The 22,162-nt window shown below is 36.7% G+C and overlaps 3 protein-coding genes across 8 annotated transcripts in view; 1 reads left to right on the top strand and 2 right to left on the bottom strand.

Moving 5' to 3' along the window:
- Positions 1 to 3,476, bottom strand: part of LOC109048274 — a 57,193-nt gene extending 53,717 nt beyond the window's left edge. The window contains exon 1 of the mRNA XM_042750478.1: positions 3,325 to 3,476. Coding sequence (XP_042606412.1) covers positions 3,325 to 3,370 — 46 coding nt within the window. The 5' untranslated portion in view covers positions 3,371 to 3,476. The remainder of the gene's footprint in view (positions 1 to 3,324) is intronic.
- Positions 3,477 to 4,619: 1,143 nt separating this feature from the next.
- LOC109048269 (regulation of nuclear pre-mRNA domain-containing protein 1B) lies at positions 4,620 to 10,912 on the bottom strand. Of its 2 annotated transcripts, none has more exons than XM_042750239.1 (8): positions 10,711 to 10,909; positions 9,684 to 9,862; positions 8,546 to 8,675; positions 8,321 to 8,460; positions 7,885 to 8,003; positions 6,616 to 6,742; positions 6,367 to 6,542; positions 4,620 to 5,461 (listed from the first exon to the last, which is right to left on the bottom strand). In XM_042750239.1, exons 2-8 carry the CDS (start codon positions 9,832 to 9,834, stop codon positions 5,312 to 5,314), a joined length of 993 nt encoding a protein of 330 aa, XP_042606173.1. In that variant the 5' UTR covers positions 9,835 to 9,862; positions 10,711 to 10,909; the 3' UTR covers positions 4,620 to 5,311. The 2 variants fall into 2 exon arrangements, with proteins under 2 accessions (XP_042606173.1, XP_042606172.1); XM_042750238.1 differs by having other exon boundaries at positions 4,622 to 5,461; positions 7,885 to 8,006; positions 10,711 to 10,912.
- A 56-nt stretch (positions 10,913 to 10,968) lies between these two features.
- Positions 10,969 to 22,162, top strand: LOC109048266 (TELO2-interacting protein 1 homolog). 5 transcript variants are annotated; one of them, XM_019065954.2, is made up of 8 exons: positions 10,969 to 11,226; positions 11,953 to 14,269; positions 14,905 to 15,063; positions 16,890 to 17,032; positions 17,138 to 17,278; positions 18,508 to 18,712; positions 20,899 to 20,986; positions 21,848 to 22,162. In XM_019065954.2, exons 2-8 carry the CDS (start codon positions 11,977 to 11,979, stop codon positions 22,053 to 22,055), a joined length of 3,237 nt encoding a protein of 1,078 aa, XP_018921499.2. In that variant the 5' UTR covers positions 10,969 to 11,226; positions 11,953 to 11,976; the 3' UTR covers positions 22,056 to 22,162. The 5 variants fall into 5 exon arrangements, with proteins under 5 accessions (XP_018921499.2, XP_042606170.1, XP_018921497.2 ...); XM_042750236.1 differs by having other exon boundaries at positions 11,921 to 14,269; XM_019065952.2 differs by having other exon boundaries at positions 10,969 to 11,230.

Genomic DNA, 22,162 nt, shown 5'->3' with positions numbered 1-22,162 from the left:
AACATATAGATATGAGAAGATTTCAAACAAAAACAAAAAGGTGGATTTAAATAAGCAAACCCTTAAGATTTTAGGATTTGTTAGGGTTAAAAGAATTGTTGCAAAATATAACAAAAATCACGCCAGAAACATATTAATCACTGTGATAATGATCCAGTCTATTTCATTCAGATAAATAGAGTCAAGATTATGATATTATCTGCTTCACAATGTTATGACACGGCTGAAGTGAGGCCACAAAATAACCTGAAAAAGACAACAAAACTCTTTCTACACTTTTATTTACTCAGGAGTGAGCAAAGACCAATACAAATAAAATAAGATACAATTAATTACACAGTCTCCTTGTCTTAGAATAATAAAAATAATAAATAAGTAAATAAATAAATAAAAGGAACAAGAAACAACATCCACCACCAACAGTTTACAATGTGAACAAGATAATTATAAACATTTACAAAAGCAGAGTGTTTATTCACACTAACTCCGCCCAACATAATGTGATTCGGCTAGTCAGCAGTACAAAGGTCATTTAACAGTCATTCAATAAAGTGGTGCAGATGATAAAACGTGTCTCAGTCATTTTGATGCGATCGACCCGGGTTCGAATCCGCCTTTTGCCAAACTTTTTTCTCCCTTTTCAAGTTTCAAATCACATCAGAAAAGCATTTATTTTAAATGAAAATGAGGAAAATAATCAAAAAATTGAAAATAAAGTATAGGGTAGGGTTAGGATAAGTGTAGGGAGGGTTTTATTTTCCCTAAGGTGACATCCATTTAATAATTTGAATTAAAATTAAAGACATTATTGCAAACTGTCTTATAATGTACTTCAATACTGAGGTGCAGATAATTGCCACTATTTGCAATAAGTAGTATAAATAGCAGAAAATCCTGCTGATTTATCAGTGTAAATATAATCTATATCTATGTGCACTTAGTGTAAATAGCCACTGCCTTATAAAATATCCACAAAGAAAAGTTGACAGTAAACTTTAAAACAAACAAATCAAAGCAAAGGCAGTAAAACAAATCAAACTACAACATAAAAAAATATAAACAACAAAACTAATGCGTGGTATAAAGGAAGTGAAATGATGAACCAGACAAGCAATCCTGATCTTTAAATGGAATCCTCAGCCCTCGTTGTCTTGAGAGTCCACACAATGTCTTGTATTTCCATTTTTGTCATCATCCTTTTTAGGCTCCATGGTTCAGGTCCTTTTTTAAACGCTTGTTATTGCCCACCGAACACTTTGTCACATCCATCATCTCCAAGGATTCATCTGTGGTTGGTTTACTTGCTGATTGTAGGGGGAAAAAAAGCTATTAAGTTCAAAGATATGGATAAATCATTCTATATCACTTTTTCTAATATATTTAATTTAATCCAAGTCATCTAAGACGATAATAATGAATTATTAATGTAACGCATTTCTCAACAAATATTGATGTGGTTTAACTTATTCATGTGAATAATAATTAGTATATTTTGTTATTAAATTAATTAAAAAAATTTTTATGTTAATTAAAAAATTTATTTGATTGAAATGAATATAGATTATGGTTTGATGCATATGCAAAAAAAGTCAAAATGATTTGTAATTTAAAAAGATGAAAACATGTCGGATTGGTGTAACCATCCTGAGATTGAAAAATAGGGGGGAAAAAAAATGAATAATTCTGGCAGAAAAAATAAAACTGACAAAAAAAAAAAAAAAAAGTTGCCATTATATTACACCAAACTATGTAATATTTCTTAAAAGAAAACTTCTTTGGTTTTCTCAAAGTGCAGGCCCCATATGACTTAAGTTTCTTTAATATAGCTGATAATTTGACAAATAGTGATTAGTGAAGGTTTTAAAATGTCAAAACCCTAAAAAACATAATATTTGTCATGACATGAATATTTGTCTGGACTGACCTCTGCTGGCTGAGCTGAGAGAAATGATCTCCTCAGGATCTCCTGTGGTATTAAGCTTCTTCTGTAGGGAGAAGAGAACATTAAATCACAATCAACAACCACTGCACATAAAAGATTTTAATACCAAAATATCATATAAATCAAAAAACAGAACAGGCTTCTTACAGGAAACTTATGTCTTTCACAAATACTTGTACAAGTTCCTCAAAACCAGAACTGTATATTACAATGCAATGCACAGCCTTAACACTGCTGTTAATAGGTGTTACAATAATAATACACAAACAGAAGTGTTGTCTAATTTTCCTGTGATAATACTTGCCTTTTGGCGGTTGATGAATATGATGACCAAAATCACAACTGCAGTCAACAATGCGATGGCCACAGCGATTATGGGAGTCCAGGGAGTCTCTTCAGGTTTGATCGGAGTTTCCAGTGATCACAGGCAATAAAGCAGATATGACAAATGAATGAATATATGGAGATTCTGGACTAATGGTGCTGAGCAGGTGCTCTGTACAGAACAAAACCTACAAAAACATCTAGAGGTAAAGCTCATCAACACAAACTTTGATGTGTTAGGAGTAGGATCTTGTGATGGGCCTGTGGTTTCACTCTCTGTGACTGACTCTAGTTAATAGGGTTTTTAATGTGTTTAATCATTGATTCATTATATTTCTGTTCTATTATATTTGGTTATAATGCTATCTTAAAAACCAAGTTTGCCCATATTTAAATTTAGAAGTTTGGTGAACTATGACACAGTTCAAATATTAAACAACATTAATTTTAAATTTTATTTATTCAGTGAACGCTTCAAAAATTGGGTTATATCTGTAAGGTCTTTCAAAAAAAAAAAAAAAATTGGGTTATATATTCACATTCCAACAGTAGCCTGCTATCCAAATTAGGTTCAGTATCATATCAGTACTTTTTTTTTTAAACACTGATTTTATAGAAACTAACCGTGGACCGTGACTTCGAAGAATTTCTCCTTCACATTGTTATCGACGTCGATATAAGAGACAATGTAACATCCCTCATCACTGGCTCGGGTATCAGCGAAGGTTACTGACGAACTCTCCGTGTCAAATCTGAATCTGTCGGATTTCTTGACGGGGCAGCCACGCTTCTCCTCCGCAGGGGAACAGTAGCGGATAATGGGCTCTGCTGTCCTGTTTTCACACTTTTTTTGTAACGTTAATGTCACTCGGCTCACATTCCCCGGTGTTTCGACGCGTAGGACGACGTTTTCTCCACTCTTTACCTCCACTCTCTCACTGTCACTCACAGCACCTGATAAAAAAATTATATGTGAACTTTAAGAAACTTACTAACACATATTCACACTTTATTTAAGAACAACCAACAGACATCACGGATAACTTTGCTTTACTTACCGGCGATGGCAAGACAGGCTATGATGAGCAGGAAGAAGCGACGCATTTTAAGTTGTTCTATTCGGCTTGTCCCTTGATTAAATAATAATAATAAAAATAAAATTTAATTAGCTGCTACGTGATCTATCCAGCACTGAATCGGTAAAAGCATGTGTCAAAAATAGACGCCCACGCCGGGTTTTAAAGTGTTTTTAAAGGGGCGTTTCTTGCCTGCAGCCTCTACCAATCGCTGCTCGGTGAGTCGGTGACGCAACTGTCCCAGCCACGACGAACAAACGAAGAGGTTAAGGCAGATCTCAAGTAGTACTAGCTAGGCTAATGTTACTCTAATTTACAGGTCTATATTTTTTCTCTCTTCGTACGGGTTTGGACGTCTTTTATGTGTTTTGTTGCCTTGACGTTTTTATTGACCGCTTACTAAAACGAGCAGTGGTTTAAAGCTGCAGTCGGTAACTTTCGGGGCTCGCGTCTGGCGGAAGAACATTGTAGCCGGAGCTACTTCTCTCCATTATAAACAAAATCCACCGCTCCCGGCTCTTCTGCTCCAATCAGCGCAGGACTGTGCCACAGTGTTGTTTTGTGTTGAAAATGTAAAAAATATATATAATGAGCGAGTACATCATGAATCAATTTTCTATCGGCATTAAGATTCTGTTATTATTGTGTTTACTGTACGCAACTTAAGTCTTTTAATGAATATTCTGTATTCGGTATGTGCTTTAATGTGGTGGTGGATGTCAACTGCACTAAAGGCATATATCTTAACACACAAGTTAACATGTTCCCCCAGGCCAGGGCTCCTTTACCAAACACATCCCTCTCTGCCAAACAGATCTGACTCCTCGGACTCTTGTGCGGCTTGACAGTACACTGCTTCTTTCCACACTCGCATAAATGGACATCTTGCCTAGTGACTCTGTTCATTTCAATAAAGATCTGCAAACAACATATTACCAAGAGAATTAGTTTATTGTTCAAAAGATGAATAGCAATCCATGTTGTGCTAAACAGCTCACTGGTACCTGAGCCATTAAATGCAACTGGGTCCAGAAAGTAAAGAAAATAGCAGTATGTCTTCCAAATCTGATGTAGATATGGGTTATTAATGTAGATAAAATGGCTACAGAGCACAAGATGGCTTTTCAGCTCAATAGTGTCACTGATTCGAAATCTGTAAACAACAATGACCTAGAAGAAACCTCGAAAAAGCTTGAGTATTCTCTGTTTGATGGTTTGTTTTGGTGATGATCAACATTGTTATTTTTTAGTAATCTGTGAATTAAACATAAGAAATGTTTTGGAAAGAGTTTGGCCACTTTATATTTCACAGATGCTTCACACAATCTCATTTACATGTCCCTCTGATAATACAGCAATCCATTCAAACCAAATACCAAAAATTTACTTATATTAAAAAAAAAAAAAAAAACAAAAAAAAAACATTTTGTTACTGAATGTGTTCGGTCATATTTAATGAGAGACGCTGTAATCATACAGTGACCACAGAAGAGAATGTGATCACACTGTATTCGTCTCACAAATATCAGCACATCTGTTGAATTTATCAACAAAATAATCATTTGAAGAAAAACAGGTCAGGTTTGTAACCAAAATATATCACAGTCTGATGATGGGCACGAGTTTCTAATTAATTTCTCTTGATATCATGAACTCATTAGCAGTGAGGTGTTTAAAACTGAATCCTCATGTTTAGTTTCCTCCAAAAACCAAAATGAAGCAAAATTAAACTCTGAGCAATAAAACTAAAAATCTACAGATATAAGACAAAGCAAAGGGAGTTGCTTTCCACATCAAAACATAATCTCCACACTGAGTCTGGATTACTGACGGATCGACTCGTGGTTTGATCTCGGTGAGGTTTAGCTGACATGAGAACTAATGAAAAACAAAGGTGTGAAAGCTGAGCTGGTGACAGCAGATCTTCATCACTGATGTTCCTGTCAGTGTCTGTGAGTCTCAGAGATGTTCAGTCAGTGGAGAACAGATCTCCAGCAGACGGGAGAGGAGCGAGACCGCCGGTGACGCTCGGGAGAAGAGAAAGATCTGGAAGACTCTGGATGTGAGACTTGAGCTCCTTCCTCACTTGTGTGACGCGAGCCAGTTTCTGCTTGTACTCCTGCAAGAACACCAGATGATCAACGAATGAATTGGTTTGTGGTCACTCTAATGTTTTTAAATACACTAATACTATTTTATTTAGTAAAGATGCATTCATTTGATCAGAAGTGACAGTAAACATTTATAATGTTATTTAAAGATTTCTATTTCAAACAAATGATGTTCTTTTGATTGACAGATTCATGCCGACTCTTTTCTCTTTCTATTGATTAAAGAATCATGAAAAATAAAATGCATCACAACTTCCAAAAACATATTAAACTGTTTTTATCATTGATAATAATCAGAAATGTTTCTTGAGCAGCAAATCAGTATATTAGAATGATTTCTGAAGATCATGTGTCACTGAAGACTGGAGTAATGATGCTGAAAATACAGCTGCGCATCACAGCAATCAACTACACTTTAATATATACTAAATAGAAATCATTTATTTAAAACTGTTATAATATTTCAAAATGTTACTGTTTTTCTGTATTTCTGATCAAATAATTGCTATTGTTTTTATGTATTTATGTTTGATTTATTGTCTTTTCTTTCAAAAACATTGAAACATTTCACACAAGCTTGTTTTTAAAGTTCGAAAATTACGTAAAAGTACCATAAAAGTATGAAAATTATCCAAGAAGTTGTCCATATGGTATTGAAAGTCTTGTGAAACCAAGTGTGAGGAATTTAAACCTAAATGAACCCACCTTGAGTTGAAACAAGATTACGATTTATCAGTGAATAATGATTTGATTTGGGTCTTTTTGTCAGAAGATTTCCAAAAACTCTGAATTTAGCGCGTAAGTAATATGAACTGCTTTGTTTAAAATACATTATATTGAAAACATCAGCTTTGATATTCTGCAGAGATTCTCCCATGAGGAGTAGATGATGATGGCAGGACGGTAAACGTACCTCCAGCTTCCTCTCCCTCTCGTTGAGCGCATCTCTCTGGCTCTGGATGTATTCGGTCAGCATGCGGGCCAGCTGTCTCCGGTCCTCTAACTCAGCGGCCAGCCGCCCGTTATACTCGGCCAGCAGCAGACAGGCCTCGTCCACCGTCTTCGACAGCTTGTCTGCCGCCTGTTTATCTGCAGAGAATACAGAGTTTCATCAGAATCCACTTCCTGTTAGACCGGGGTACGCTTCTCCTGCGAGACTCACCTGTGATCTTCTCTAGAAGAGAAACGTCCTGCACTTCCTGTGGAAGGGATGCGATCTTCTGTCTCACGGCAGCGTCACCGGACGCAGCATTCTCTAGATCCTGCAGCGCTTTCACCAGCTCCTCCGTCTGAGGATCATGTCACACACAACCTTTCTTAGAAATCTGATTACTTTATAAAATCTGATTGGATGAACCACATTCAAACTGTTAAAATGGTGCTATCCTATGGAACCTTAAAAAACAATAATAGAAACAATACCATCATTTTTACCATAAACTGACATGAAAATCAAGGGTTAGAATCACTTTTCTTTGAGTAAATAGCACATAAATGTTTCTCCCAAACTAAAAAGGCTCATGAGAAAATGTGCACCCGGATATCTAATATAATGTGTATATAAAAAGTATAAACATACTGGTAGTTGCTTTGAAACATCAAGCAGTTTTAGCAGTGTCTTGCAATGTGACGTCAAATCAGCTGCCCGTGCTTTTTACATTAACATTATATTACAAACATTAAATGATATTAATTATAAATGTTAATATACTTTTCACCCATGAGTCCCTTAAATGCCATTTATTATTTAAAGAAGTGTTGTTCCTACCTTTGATTGTTGATACGGATTTTTATTATAGAATTTTTACTCAATATCGAGCTTTTAGATTAAAAATTGTTATATATTGTTATTTTGAGACATTTTTTCCTTGACTAGTCCATTTTAAATGGTCTTGCAAAGTGAACAATAAAATAAATTAAATTAAAATAAAATACAAACATTCCATGTATAGTATAATAATAATAATAATAATATAAAAATGTTTTACATTTTTCAGATGAAGAACCACATGTAAAGCTGCTTTAGCAGTGCATCTGAAATAGTTTTAAACAATATTTTATTTTATATTATATTACTATATTTACGTTATTGTTACTTTCTGTTTGACCTAAGATTAACCAAATAAAAGCTCAAAAAAAAAAAATGGGTATATCAATGCATTTTTAAATATTTTTCTTTTTAAATCATTACTTTTCAGTAAAGAATGGATATTTCTGCAAAAAAAAAGAAAAAAGATTTATTTTTAAATAATAAATTTTTTTTATTTTAAATCATATTAAAGACATTACTTAGACCTTTTGTATTTTTATTTAATATTTCAATTTATTTTTAGCACTGCAGAACCATTCAAAATGGTCTAATAAAATCAATCATCAATATCAAGAATCAAGGGTTAGAATCAGATTTATTTTGAGTAAATGTCATTCGTACCAGTTGTGGAGCAGCTGCGTCCGTCTTCTGGGGAGAATAGTGACCTCTGTAATCATCATCATCCTCCTCCTCTTCCTCCTGGACCTTCTGGTAGCTTCTCTTCAAATGTTTTCTATTATCTACTACAAAATAGCATGCAACTGTTACTTCACCTTACTTTCAGAAAGAGCCAATTCAGTTCATGCATTCTACAGGACAGTAAACAGACATCACAAACATGCATTTTGGTGAAAACAATGCCTGATGAAAAAGTTGCATGACAAAAACGTTCGCAAGCTATAGTAATTATGAACACAAATTGAAGCATGAATGATGAAAACGTGACATAAATGAAATCTCTCTTATATTTGAGCTTGTTCTCCAGATTGCCAACTTCATCAGGTGCATCTTGGGATGTTTTTAAAAGGTTTACACAGTATGCATGTATTGCGCTGACCTGCGGGCTTCTGTTTGGGACTGTCCGAGTCCTCGATAGCCAGTTTGAGCTGCTGGATGAAGTCTGCACGGTAGAGGTTTCGCTCCTGCCAGATGTTCAGCAACCTCTCCATCTGCTTCTTACAGCCTTCATCTCCATCTCTGCCAGAGAAAGACACAGAATATACGTGAGGCAGGACAGATGCATACTACTGAACACAGAAAGCATATGTGAAGGTGTGTTTACCTGGCCACGTGTGAGCAGGCATCAACCAGGACGCCCTCAAAGTCTTTGGCGAACTCAGGACCCTTTTTCTTACTGTTCTGAATCACGTCATTAGCCAGATACAGGAACGTCAACTTCCTGCTGCTTTTCGCTGAACAACAAACATTTCATTATTACTAACTTTAGAACAAAAGTGTGTTGTGTGTTTCAGTTTTAATATTTCAACCTTTTAGCCATTTTTGAAAGTTAACCTTGTTTACACAACCAACATGCTATGTGCAGACTAAACTAAACAAGTTCAGCCAAAAAAATTACATTTATTACTCACACTCAGGCCATCCAAAATGTAGATGAGTTTGTTTCTTCATCAGATTTGGAAAAATGTATCATTACATAACTTTTTTTCACCAATGGATGTGAATGGGTGCCGTCAGAATGAGAGTCCAAACAGCTGATAAAAACATCACAATAATCCACACATCACTCCTGTCCATTAGTTAATGTCTTATGAAGAGAAAGTGTGTGTTTTTGTAAGAAACAAACCCATCATTAAGGTGTTGTAACTTCAAACTGTTGCTTCCGGACAAAACTCAAGTCCATAATCCATAATAACACTTCAAGAGAAAAAGCCAATCTCCTGTTGTCTCTCACATCAAAATCCACTCACTTATTTGTTTAGAGCTTTTTTGGCTTATAAACAGCTTGTAATCTGTGCAGATTTCTCTTCTGATTCAGACCAGATAGCCTTTTCACTGGAGGAAGTGTTTTATGGAGTATGCATGGACACATATTAGCTGGAAGCAATTGTTAATTAAAAAAAAAAAAAAAAACATCTTAATGATGGATTTGTTTCATACAAACATGCAGCTTTTCTCTTCACAAGATGTAAACTGATGGACTGGAGTGATGTTGATTATTGTGATGTTTTTATCAGCTGTTTGGACTCTCATTCTGACGGCACCCATTCACATCCATTGCTGAGCAAGTGATGCAATGCAGCATTCTCCAAATCTGATGAAGAAACAAACTCATCTACATCTCAGATGGCCTGAGCGTGATGACTTTTTCAACAAATTTAAATTTTTGAGTCAACTATTCCATCAGCTACCATTCTGAACCCCAAGCTGTAGGTGTCAGCAGCGGTAACACTCCCTCTTACCCTTCTTCAGTTCTCTGTGCCACACGCGCACGATGAAGGACGCATGTTTGCGGTGATGAATGATCCACAGAGACAGAGTCTGAACGCTCTGCTGCGAGTTACTCAGTTCAGACAGCTTCTTCTCCAGCGCAGACTCGGAGAACGATGACATGCTGACCGCTGTCTCTCACCAAACCACCCTGAGAAGACACAACAGTTGCATCACTTAAGAAATCTAAAGCTGCTTTCAAACTAAGGGGCTCACAGGGAAAAATGCATCCTAATATTTATAATATAATCTGTAAAGTATAAACATATTGTAAGTTGACTTTTGATTGTTTGATGTATTATTCTGCATTCAAAACAATATTTTTTACTATAGCTCTTATTATAGTATAGCTTCGACATGCAATATTTCTTTATATGGCATAGTTTTATTTTATTTTTCACAATCCAAGGACATTTAAAAATAACCTACATATAAAAGGTTTTAAAATAGTGCTAAAATTATACACGTTCTCTCATAATGTCATATAAAATTTAATCCGGAAGCTTGATATTAAACAAAAATGCTACAATAATACATTTTATTTGTCAAACAACCACATACATACACATTATCAAACCACTTTCAAATGCATTTTGCTTATTTTTTAATAATTGTCATGCATATTAGGATTCATGACCTTATTTTCTGTGGTTTACTTGTATTAACATAGACCAAATGGAATATTTGTTATACACAAATATGTATTTATAACGGAAGTTTGATTGCATATATATATATATATATATATATATATATATATATATATATATATATATATATATATATATACATATATATATAGGCCATGTGATTAACAAAAGAGATATAATAGACGAGTTTGAACTTATTATTGATTAGTTGAGAAGGTGATTAATAGTAATGCAACATTTCGGAGACATGCAGCCAACATATTCAAGACAATAAAAGCTAATTAAGCCGGTTAAACAAACAAATAAAGCAAACAACTAAAAGATAAAGGTAATGTAAACACATTTTCACCTGTCAGCAGTTTTTGTAACGTTTGCCAAATCTGGATTCAACTTCGATATGGCACAACGCACGCGGGAACAACTAAATACGAACTATCGCGGATCAGAAGGGCGGTTTGAGTCGCGATATTCATAAATCGGATTAATGAAATACAATCCGTGAGTATATTCCTCGAAACTTCTGCCGATTGTTTGAACACGATGGGATTCTGTTCCAAGTTGGTTGATAAACAAACGAGCGTCGCGTGCGTGACGTCATACCGATGCGACGACACAACATGCTGGATGTGTTTTTTGGAAGCGCTATACATGTGTCGTTTTAAATAATAATACCAGTCATTTTCAAGTGATGTTTGCTCTTTTGTCTAGAAAACCCGGTCTTTGTTTGCTAGCAGGCATAGAGGATCTCTCTCTGGACTGAAAGTCGTAATTTTATGTTTAATGAAATGAAGCAGGAGCTTATTGACATGATTTTGAGCTTGGAACTGCATGTGTGCTGCTGCTGCTGCTGACACTGAACCACTGAGTGAGTAAGTACTGTGAAAAACTTTAAGTGGAGGAGGGGCTGTAAGTAAATATTCAACATGCACGTTCACTCTTCATATGTTAAAATAAACCATGGCCATAAACGAAAAACGAATGGTTTTGTATTGTGACTTTACGACTTTTAAATTGGCTTACTGGGCATCATTTTATTAAACATACACAGTAACAAGAGTGATGTACACCTCTTAGGACATTAACTTACTGGGCATCATTTTTTCACAGACAAGGTTAATGTAAGTCTGAGCTGTTTTAACTGAAAGAAACTTGCACAGACTGATCTTAAAATATATCAGTGCCTTTGTTTCGTCTCAAGATGCACACCAGGCATGTCCTAATTGACCTATGGCCTAATCCTGGTATAAACTAAGCCCTGTCTGTGATTCCTGCCAAAATATTTTAGTGTGATAAGCCGTTCATAGTTGGTAATTGACTCAGACCCTGTTTGTTTGTTTTAAGATAGCATGCTTTATGTATGCTAGTGAAAACAATTATCAGAAATATCATATAAGAAGTTGGAACATGATCTGCATCCATTATGAAATGCATTTACTTGATTATATAATCAAAATGTCACTTCAAGAAATCAGTCATTGATTAAACAGATTTTAGCTGGTAAAAGTTTCTCTTTGTCATACATTTTTATATTTGCAATTCTCATGTTTGTCTCTCTCAAGATGACATGCAGCTTTATTAACATCCTGCACAGATCTCGTAGCTCCATACACGAAGAATGGCTCAACATCAGATCGAAGACCCAAAGATTGCATTTGCATATCTCCGCCCATCCTGTGTCCTCCTGACCAAAGAACCTACGGCCGCTAACGTCGAAGCTCTTAGCGGTCATCTCCGCAGTGTGAGCGATGGAGCTCTCCAACAGCTCCAGGACTATATTCTGTTCCCGCTCAGATTTGTCCTCAAAACCCCCGGCTCAAAGCGGGAGGGACTCGTCCAGGCGGTGATGGAAGCCGTGACGTATGTGTTGGAGAACACTTGCGTTCAAAGTTGGGATTCTCTGCGAGATCTTTTCTCCGAGCTCTGCCTTTGTCTTTGTTCCCCAAAAGACCCGGGAAAACCCGCCACGACCTCTGAGGAGCTAAAACTGGCCGTCCTTAGATGCCTGGACACCCTTATGCACTCTGCCTACGGTGACATTGTTTTTAAACTCTACGAGCCAAGCATGTTGCCTGGACTTGGAGCCGCCGTTTCACTTCTTCTGGCATTAGCAGAGCACGAAAAGGCTAGAGGAGTTCAAACGGCTTCCCTTAAATGTCTCCTTTCTTTGTTTCAGCAGTGCGACTGCGAAGAGGAACACATTAAACTAGGACGTGATGAGAGGTTTATGCTCGGACGCACCTTGGCTACTTTTTTACCTGGGATTTCTCGAGCCCTGAGTCTCGTAATAAGTGGAGATTTAAGACAAGGCCATGCGGTTACAGTGAAGGCCATGAGGGTTTGGTATAAAGCAGTAGGTCTGGTGATGGCCGATGAGCAGCTTCAGAAAGCAGACAATGGTGTGGCAGCTGGAGATCTGGGGAGGGTTGGGGAGCTTGTTGTGAAGAGGACTCCATCCTGGTGCAAAACCACATCCCAGCGCCTTGGTTTGGTCTTACAGAAGATCATTTCTTGCACATCTGCCCACCCGCACTGGAGAGTCAGACTTGAGTTGGTCAGTCTATCCCATTTTCTGCTTTCTCAGTGCAGGCAGTCTGTGGGTGAATGTGTCGGTCCTCTACTGGAAGCATTGGTTGGTGCTGTCAACGATGAGGAGCCTGAGGTTAAGCACAGGTGCAATGCAGCATTAGATGAGGTGGCACAAATGGGTCAAACCAATGACAGACAGGACTTTACTGATATTATATCCGAAAACCTCCACAGCTTGGCATCATCTTTACCTAGACTCATGAGAACATCTGATGACCAACGCAAGCTCTTTGTTCTTAACGTGTTTCTTGGGTACCTCAAGATTCTGGGGCCTAAAGTGGATGCGGTGCTTACTTCAGCTGTACATCTGGAGCGCATCTCCAAAGCACTGATGCAAGTGATGGAGCTGGACGTAACGGATGTGAAGATCATCGAGGAGAGAACTCTGACGTCTTCGACAGACTTGAGGCCTGACCTGCACCAAATCCCATCCCAGAGGAAATACTTCCTCTACTTCACAGACGACAAGATATTCTCAGCACTCAGGACGATCTGCCGCATGTTGGGATACTACGGAAACCTCTACCTTCTTGTTGACCGCTTCATGGAACTGTACAAGGAGTCTTCGGTTTACAGAAAGCAAGCTGCTTTGGTCCTCAACGAGGTCATTGTCGGTGCCGCAGGCATTGGCGTAGAGACGGACACTTCTAGGATTGATAGTTCAGGAACAAACCAGTCTAGAACAAATCAAGAAGACTTGAAATCTTCAGTCATGTCCGTCATCGAGGAGTACATCAGTTTGAGTAACTGGCATCTCCCTACAGCCTCAGAAGCCTTGGAAGGGAAACTTGAGTCTACAACCTCCTTGGTGTCCAGTAGTCCAGAACGAAACTGTCTGCAGTTGCTTCCAGCATCCAAATCTCCAACGCTCCACCAACTCAACAGCAACATCTGGCAAATCTGTATCCAGTTGGAGGGCATCGGGGGCTTCGCCCTGGCATTAGGCACCGATTTCCGTCTGCTTCTGATGACGACGCTTTACCCTGTGCTGGAGAAGAACGGAGACGAGTCACTTCTTGTCAGCCAAGCGGCTTTTAACGCAATGTGCGACCTCTGCAAGGCTTGCGATTACAGTTCACCCAAGGAGCTTGTCATCAAGAACTCAGACTACCTTCTCAATGACGTTTCTCTAAATCTAGCCAGACCCAGCATTCACCCTCATGCTGCACAAGTTCTTGCGGTCATGTTCACTCACTCAGATGCCAGTCTGCTGCCTCTAGTGGCCGATGTGGTGCAGGACGTGTTAACAGCACTTGATCTCAGCTATGACCAGAGAGCGCCACAGTTCTGTAGTGTGCTACACTCACTCATGAAAGCACTCGGTGAGTCTTACTTTTCCTTAGTTTACTTAAAGGGATAGTTTAATCATTACTTACTCAACCTCATGTTGTTCCAAAACTGTAAGACCTTCGTTCATCTTCGGAACACACATTTAGATATTTTTGATGAAATCCAAGAGCTTTCTGACCCTCATTAGACAGCAATGTAACCGAAATGTTCCCAGACATCAGTAAACTAGTCCATGTGACTTCAGTGGTCCAACTGTAATTTAACTGTAAAAGAAAACAAAAATAACAACTTTATTTAACCATTCTTCACCGCTGTGCAACGTCTGCCGCCATTATTGAGAGTATTGATACGTCTTGATATTGATGTGTCTTGGTACTCATGAAAGCAATGTCTTTACTGCATTTCTGGAACCTGGGAACATTTCAGTAACATTGCTGTCTAATCAGGGTCAGAAAGCTCTCGGATTTCATCAAAAATATCTTAATTTGTGTTCAGAAGGTGAATGAAGGTCTTATGGGTTTGGAACGGCATGAGGGTGAGTAATAAATGACAGGATTTTTTTATTTTTTGGTGAACTATCCCTTTAACTATTGTTTTGAGCAATGTTACTATTAATTAATAGTTTCTAAATGTATTAAGTTTGAAAAATTGACACGTTTTACCACAGTGAGATGGTTTCCTGCTACTATTGGACGCCAGAAGACATCCAGCAAAGAGACCCAGAATAAAGAGTGTGTGAACTTGAGGCAGTTTCTCCTGGACTATAAGAAGCAGAAGGAGCTTGCAGAAGGCATTGGAGTAGAGGAGGAAGATCCTAATGATTTAGGTTTGTAATTTACATCCATGTTTAGTTAATTAATTTCTTTAGTATTAAGCCAGGAGGGGAAAATACTTAAAGTGCTCTATTTTCATGCACTAATTTTGTACTTAATATAGGCTTACTAAAAATTATTCTTTAGTACTTCTTAAGATAATCGAACATATAAGTGTACTCGAATGAGCTATTTTGGAACACCATGAATATTAGCTAAAATGTTCTTTTATTATACTTTCTCTGTATTAAAAAATGGGTTGCACTTTATTTTACAGTACGTGTACTTATATGTACTTTTAGTGTACTTACAGTGTATTTATCTGAGAAAGTTGTGGTAATACAAGGCAACTACATGGGGTAGGGTTAGGTTTAGGGATAGGTTCAGGGTTAGTACCTAGTTATTACATAGTTATTGTAATTACTAAAATAAGTACATAGTATGTACATGAGGAACAGGATTGTAAAATAAAGTGCTACCAAAAAATGTATTTAGGTAACTTTTGTAGTAGTAACCCACTGGTGTATGTAAAATAGGTTCAAGTGTACTACAAGTGGTAAATAAGTACTAGTGTTGTCAAACGATTAATTGCGATTAATCGCATCCAAAATAAAAGTTTTTGTTTACATAATATCTGTGTATATTTATTATGTATATATAAATACACAAACATACAGTATGTATTTTTTATATTCATATAATTTATATTTTAAATAAATATATTTAATATATAAAAAAAAAAATTCTTAAATATATACATGCATATGTGTGTGTGTGTGTGTGTGTATTTATATATACATAATAAATATACACAGATATTATGTAAACAAAAACTTTTATTTTGAATGCGATTAATCGTGATTAATCGTTTGACAGCACTACTAAATAATTTTTTTAATATAGAGAAAGTTTGTTAAAAGCCCATTTTAGTTCATATTCATGGTGTCCTGAAATGGCACATTTGAGTACACTTTATGATGCACTTTAGATGATCTTAAGAAGTTCTAAAGAATCATTTTTAGTATATTAAGTACAGAATTAGTGCATGAAAATGGAGCACTTTAAGTACATTATGGAAGTGCTTTTTATTTTCTCCTGGAAAACTTTAATGTAAATGCTCTTACTTTCTAAGTGATCTGACTTATGATTTTTGCCTGGTGGATGATAAAAAAACTTCCAAGGCTCTTCAGCCAAATTTAGCAGAATTGTGCACACATTCAAACCTGAATTGAAAGCGTCTTGGAGAAATTTACTTAGTTAAACTTTTTAAACTCACATTTCTCAGGATGCATTATCAGTGTTGACTTGCAGTTCAGTAAATTTCACTACGATAGAAAATGGTTGTGCTTTACAGTTCCTGCCTTAATTTAATTCTTGCACAGCAGACGACAGTAATGATCCAGTGAGTTGTCGCAGCATATAAGTAAAAAGTGCTGTTACGTTAATTCTGCTGAAGGTTTCATCATAACTGCAGACCTGTAATGGGGTAGTCTGTTCCCCTTGAACAAGCGCTTTAGTAAGTGCTTTACACAAGGGTACAGATGTAATAGAGCAGAATTATGATTCGCCTGAGCTCCGTTTTTGGCTCATCTTCAATCCTGCACATGCTGAGGCTTTCAACTCAGGGCTCAGATTTCTGATCATTAAACCAACACCACACAGAGCCGAATTCCCAGAGCGATCCGTTATTGTGGCGCTCCTTCTATCACGCTGAAGGTTTGTAGCTGATTTACAAGACACTTTCAGATGATGATAGTCCCACAGAGCCATACTTTTGAGCATGCAGTCGAATGCACAGGAATGACAAACCAATTAGGTTTTTAAATTCTCCTGTCCACAGAAGTTCCTCCACCAACTTCTGATGAGGACACAGACGGTCCTGCGGAGAAAAAGGAGCTTCCTCTTCATATCCAGATTGTGAAAGACGTGATGGAGCGATGCATCCACATGCTCTCTGACTCCAACCTGAGAATCCGACTCAAGGTTGTACAATCTCTTCTAGTGATGTATAATAGCTTTGGCATCGCTGCAGGTGTGCTTCCTTTGAAAAGAGCGGGTCTAAAGTCAAAGGTGCATGTGTATTTACAGGTGCTGGACATCTTGGAGTTGTGTGTGTGTGTTTTATGTGAGCGAGAGGATGAGCTGCTTCCCATGGTGCACCGGTGCTGGCCTGCCCTCCTCCACCGTCTCACCAACGACGACCCTCTCGCTGTACCACGAGCATTCAAGGTGAGATCATGTCCTAGCAACCATCCACAACACCCTAGCAACCAGATGCAAAACCAAAAGTGTCATCGGCGTAAAAGTGGTATGATAAATTGTGTTTCTGAATAATATGACCAAGTGGAAGCATGTATAATGAATGGGTGTCTTCGTTGTAAGTGTTGTATGTTTATTTGTGATGAACACAATATTAAAGTTTAATGATTTGCATTAGAAAATCACTTAATTAATGATATTAAATGATCATTTAATTAATATTTAATTGGTTAGATACTGTCCTTTAGTAAAGCGAAGCTTGCTAGCTACAGTCAAGCTATAGTGAATTGATTATTGAACGAGTCTGAAAGTAGTTTGCTATTACTGCGTCAACTGTGATGTCATTTCTATTTCATAATAAATGCTGTATTGAACTTTCTATTCATAATATTTTTTTTTTTTTTAAAAAAACGTATCACCGTTTCCAAAAAAATATAAAGCAGCACAACTGTTTTCAACATAATCAGAAATGTTTCTGGAGCAGCAAATCATCGTATTAAAATGATTTCTGAAGGATCACGTGACACTGGAGAATGAAGTAATGATGCTGAAAATTCAGCTGCGCATCACTGAAATAAATTACATTTTACAATGCATTCATATAGAAAACAGTTATTTTTAATTGTAAAAATATTTTACTGTATTTTGATAAAATAAGTGCAACCCTGGTGAGCATAAGAGACTCTTTTCAAAAATATACCAACCTCAAGCATTTGTGACCCTGAAGAACAAAACAAGTCTTAAGTCTCTGGGGTATATTTGTAGCACTAGACAACAATACACTGTATGGGTCAAAAGTATTGATTTTTATTTTTTGCCAATAATCATTAGGATATTAAGTAAAGATCATGTTCCATGAAGATATTTTGTAAATTTCCTACAGTAAATATATCAAAACTTAATTTTTGATTAGTAATATGCATTGCTAAGAACTTCATTTGGACAACTTTAAAGATGATTTTCTCAATATTTTTTTTTTTTTTTGCACCCTCAGATTTCAGATTTTCAAATAGTTGTATCTCAGCCAAATATTGTCAGATCCTAACAAACCATACATCAGAGGAAAGCTCTTTTATTTTTTCCAAAAATTGACACTTAAGACACTTAGGTTTTGTGGTCCAGGGTCAAATATTATCTGGAACACAATAACAGATCCAGCAGATCGTCAGGTTGCTCTGTTTTTCTCGGTGGATCTCCAGGTGTTGTGTGTTCTGGGCGAGTCCTGTGGAGATTTCCTGAGGAAGCGCGTGTCTAAGGAGGTTCTGCCTCGTCTCACCTCGTCTCTGATGAAGCAGGCGGAGGTCAGCGCTCGCTCCGGACCCGTCTACACACACACACTGGCTTACAAGCTCCAGCTCGCCGTGCTGCAGGGTCTCGGACCTCTGTGTGTGAAACTGGACCTGAGTGAGTCTGGACATCCGTCTCACAAACACATGCTGGAAACATGCCTAATGATGCTGAATAGTGTGCAGGAAATTTATATATTATCTCAGTTATCATTTAATATATGTGCTGAACAAAAACATAACATTAATTTAAAAGGTTCAGCTAATTGTTCCATTGTCCCTCCCACATTAAAATATATTAAGTGGAATGAAAATGAATTATAATGATTCATTTAAGTCAGCATTATGACAAAATCTTGCAAACACACAAATATTATACTATACATTATTATAGTTCAAAATGCAAATCTAAATCCTGATATTCCTGAAGTATGTTCTGCCTAAATTATTACAAAAAACAAAAATGCATCTACTTTCAGTAATGTGCTAAATAAAGTATTCAACTAGAGTAATGTAGGGCACAACATTATTTTAGGATTTGAACCATTTTTGCTTGTAAAAGTAGGTTTATTTTTCATTGCCTGCATAAGCTTAATGGACAAGGCAATGGAAAAAAAATCAGATGGAAACCGTGTTATTTTTATCTTTTTAGTCCTTGATATACACCTATAGATTTTGTTAATATTTTGATTTTGATTTTATTTTTAGGTTCTGTTTTCACTGTATTATTAGTTAAAGGTTTAGTAATTTAATATTTTGATTTTGATTTTATTTTTAGGTATATATTTTTTTATATATATATTTATATATAGAGTTATATATATATAATATTTTATTGATTGAGTATAGAGTTTTTATAAAGTTTTTATTGATTGATTTTAATTACTTAATTTGTATTTAAAAATTTAAATGGTATTTTTCTAAACTGTTATTTAAATTCTTAGAACTATCGCCTTGACAACAAGCATAAATAAGTTTAAGTTTTATATTTTATTTTATTTCATTTTGTTTCAATAACCTTGAACGGGGGGAAAAAGTTATTTCAATGCTTTTGCTTGCAAAGTGAACGCAAAACCAGGGATGGAAATAATGCGAGATGGAATTAAAAACTATTTCAGTGCTTTTGAGAGAAAACATTTTTGTTTTCTTGTTTCTTGGGGGAATGCAAAAGTTTTTTGAGTGCAAAACCACTAAAATAGTCATTTTTAATATTCTTCAGTCATTTTTTTTTTATTGAGAAAACACATTTTAATGAAAGATCAAAGATTATTTTTTCCCCTTTAGAAAACCATGCTGATAAATCGTGCACAGCAATATCAGACATTGCAATGCACATTTTGTGTGGTCTGACAGCTGTGAACATGTGATCAACACTAGATGGCAGACGCGTCTCACAGCTGCAGCGTGCGTCTCACAGTAAGCGATGAAGACCTGCTCCTGTTGATGTCACATCATCACAGCTCCATCTGAACACACTCCGTCCTCAGCTGCTCTGTTCATTCCTCTGGAGGAGCTCCGAGGGGGTTCGGCTGGTTTCGGTTGTCCTCCCCCTCACAGTGGGTTTTCTGATGTAATCCAGACACTTTGTAAGGAGTGAGGTGGAAAAATCTGACATGCTGCAGTTTGGCTCATGCATTCAAGCTTAATGCATGTAAATATGATTGACTATTGACCGATGAAATATCGCTTTCACTCAGTATTATCCTCAAGTCTAGCGACGTCTGGGAACCGTGTTACAAACCAAACCAGGAGAAATTTGAAGCCAGTGTTTTGTGAAGCGCTGAAGTGATTGAGCTCCATGTGTTGAAGATTCATCCAGAGGAAAACACTGAATACTGATAGAGTTTCCATGGTTATGAGAGACAGACAGACACCAGAGGTCACGCTGTTTATTTCCCAGCTGGCTCTAGTGCTCTCTCTCTCTCACACATCATGTTTCCTCTTTATTATTCTCCATCCATCCTTCATTCCTCTCTGTCTCAGGTCTCGCCGTCCCTCTGCATTCACCTCCATTTTTCTAGAGTAATGAGGCTCTACATCAGGCTGCTTAATTAATTAATTAGGATAATGCTGCCATGGAGACTATTAGAATATATTAGAGCATCTGTGGCCGTTATGACGCAGGCGTTCACTGTTTGCATTTCTGCTGTGAATTCACTGGAGAGAATGCATTATGGTTTGAGGGAATAGAGAATTAGGATACATCTATAATAGTGTAATATTAGCTTTTTCACTGTTCAGTGTGTTTTAATATTCACAGCTGATCTTCCTGAGGCTGATTTGTATGTTAATGTGTGTTTGCAGTGGAGGCGGATCTGGATCGGGTGATTGACGCCTGTCTTCCGTACCTGAGCTGCCGACAGCCAATCAGACTGCAGGAGGCGTGTCTCAGGTAAAGCCCCACCCACCGTGAAACTGAATATTTCTTCATTTTTTTAAATTGTCTTTTTCTTTTATCAAAGTGGATTTAAAATCCCCCAGCATTATTTCTCTTTTATAAAAGTGATTCATTTTGCATTATTTGTTTATAGTCTCAGAAACTTGCACAGACTAATATATAAACTCTTTATTATTATTGATTCATTCACCGTCTGCTGTAATTTTTGGTTTGCATTATATCAATATATCTACCAATATTTGGTCATATTGGGATTAGACCAATAGAAAGAGATCTGACCAGTGTGTGTCAGATTGATTAATCAATTTGCTTATTCATAAATGATTGACAGGCATTGACACAAATATATAATATATGCATATTATTATATAACATATGCAATTAATAATATAACAATATATAATAATTAATAGAATACAATTGTATAAATTACAGTAATAAAAATATAATTATTTATATATATATATTTATTAATTGATTGAATTTGTTTGTATTACAGTATTACACATACAATAAATAAAATAAAATAAAATAATTGTATGTGTGTTTTTTGTTTCAATTTACAAGCCTGACAGAAATATCAGTGTTTTTGTGTGTATATACTGTTTTATATTTAATATTTCTTAATATATTTTTCATATTTTACACACACACATATACATAACTCATCAGACACAAATGCTTCTTTAGATGTCAGAATTGTCAGTTGAATCAAAGTTTGGTTATCCTGCTCTCTAGATATCCTCCAGTCATTAGAATGCAAGTAACTATAATTCTCTTTCGAGCTGATCACAGTCTAGTTCAGTGTAAGTATCCTGCGGTGATGGTGTGAGTTGTGATGTTTGTTCTCTGCAGTGTGTTCCGCTCGCTGATGGAGCTGGACTCTGATCTGTGCTGGTTCAGTCTGAATGAGCTGTGCTGTCCCGTCCCATACGAGCCGCCTCACCCTCGTCTGCTGCCCGTGACGCTGACCGGATCAGACAAGCCCAGAAACCAATTCACAGACAACGTCCTCACATTACTGCAGGAGTCTGATGCCCCGCAGGAAGAGGATGCCACATAACAGCGCTTCATACATCTGAACGCTCGGTTTGAGATGACGAATGTCATGTCAATGATCTTCCCACACACACACACACACACACACACACACACATATATATATACACA

This window comes from Cyprinus carpio, chromosome B23 (genome assembly GCF_018340385.1).
Source record: "Cyprinus carpio isolate SPL01 chromosome B23, ASM1834038v1, whole genome shotgun sequence".
NCBI classification, from domain to species: Eukaryota; Metazoa; Chordata; class Actinopteri; order Cypriniformes; family Cyprinidae; genus Cyprinus; species Cyprinus carpio.
This window is presented reverse-complemented; position numbering and strand designations above follow the sequence as displayed.

Coding starts and splice junctions, on each gene's coding strand:
- LOC109048266 (XM_019065954.2), top strand. CDS start 11,977: ATGGCTCAACATCAGATCGAAGACCCAAAGATTGCATTTGCATATCTC. Junction 17,279..18,507: donor CTGTACCACGAGCATTCAAG/GTGAGATCATGT, acceptor GTGGATCTCCAG/GTGTTGTGTGTTCTGGGCGA. Junction 18,713..20,898: donor GTGTGTGAAACTGGACCTGA/GTGAGTCTGGAC, acceptor GTGTGTTTGCAG/TGGAGGCGGATCTGGATCGG.
- LOC109048269 (XM_042750238.1), bottom strand. CDS start 9,834: ATGTCATCGTTCTCCGAGTCTGCGCTGGAGAAGAAGCTGTCTGAACTG. Junction 8,461..8,545: donor GCCTGCTCACACGTGGCCAG/GTAAACACACCT, acceptor TTTCTCTGGCAG/AGATGGAGATGAAGGCTGTA. Junction 8,007..8,320: donor TCCCAAACAGAAGCCCGCAG/GTCAGCGCAATA, acceptor GCTATTTTGTAG/TAGATAATAGAAAACATTTG.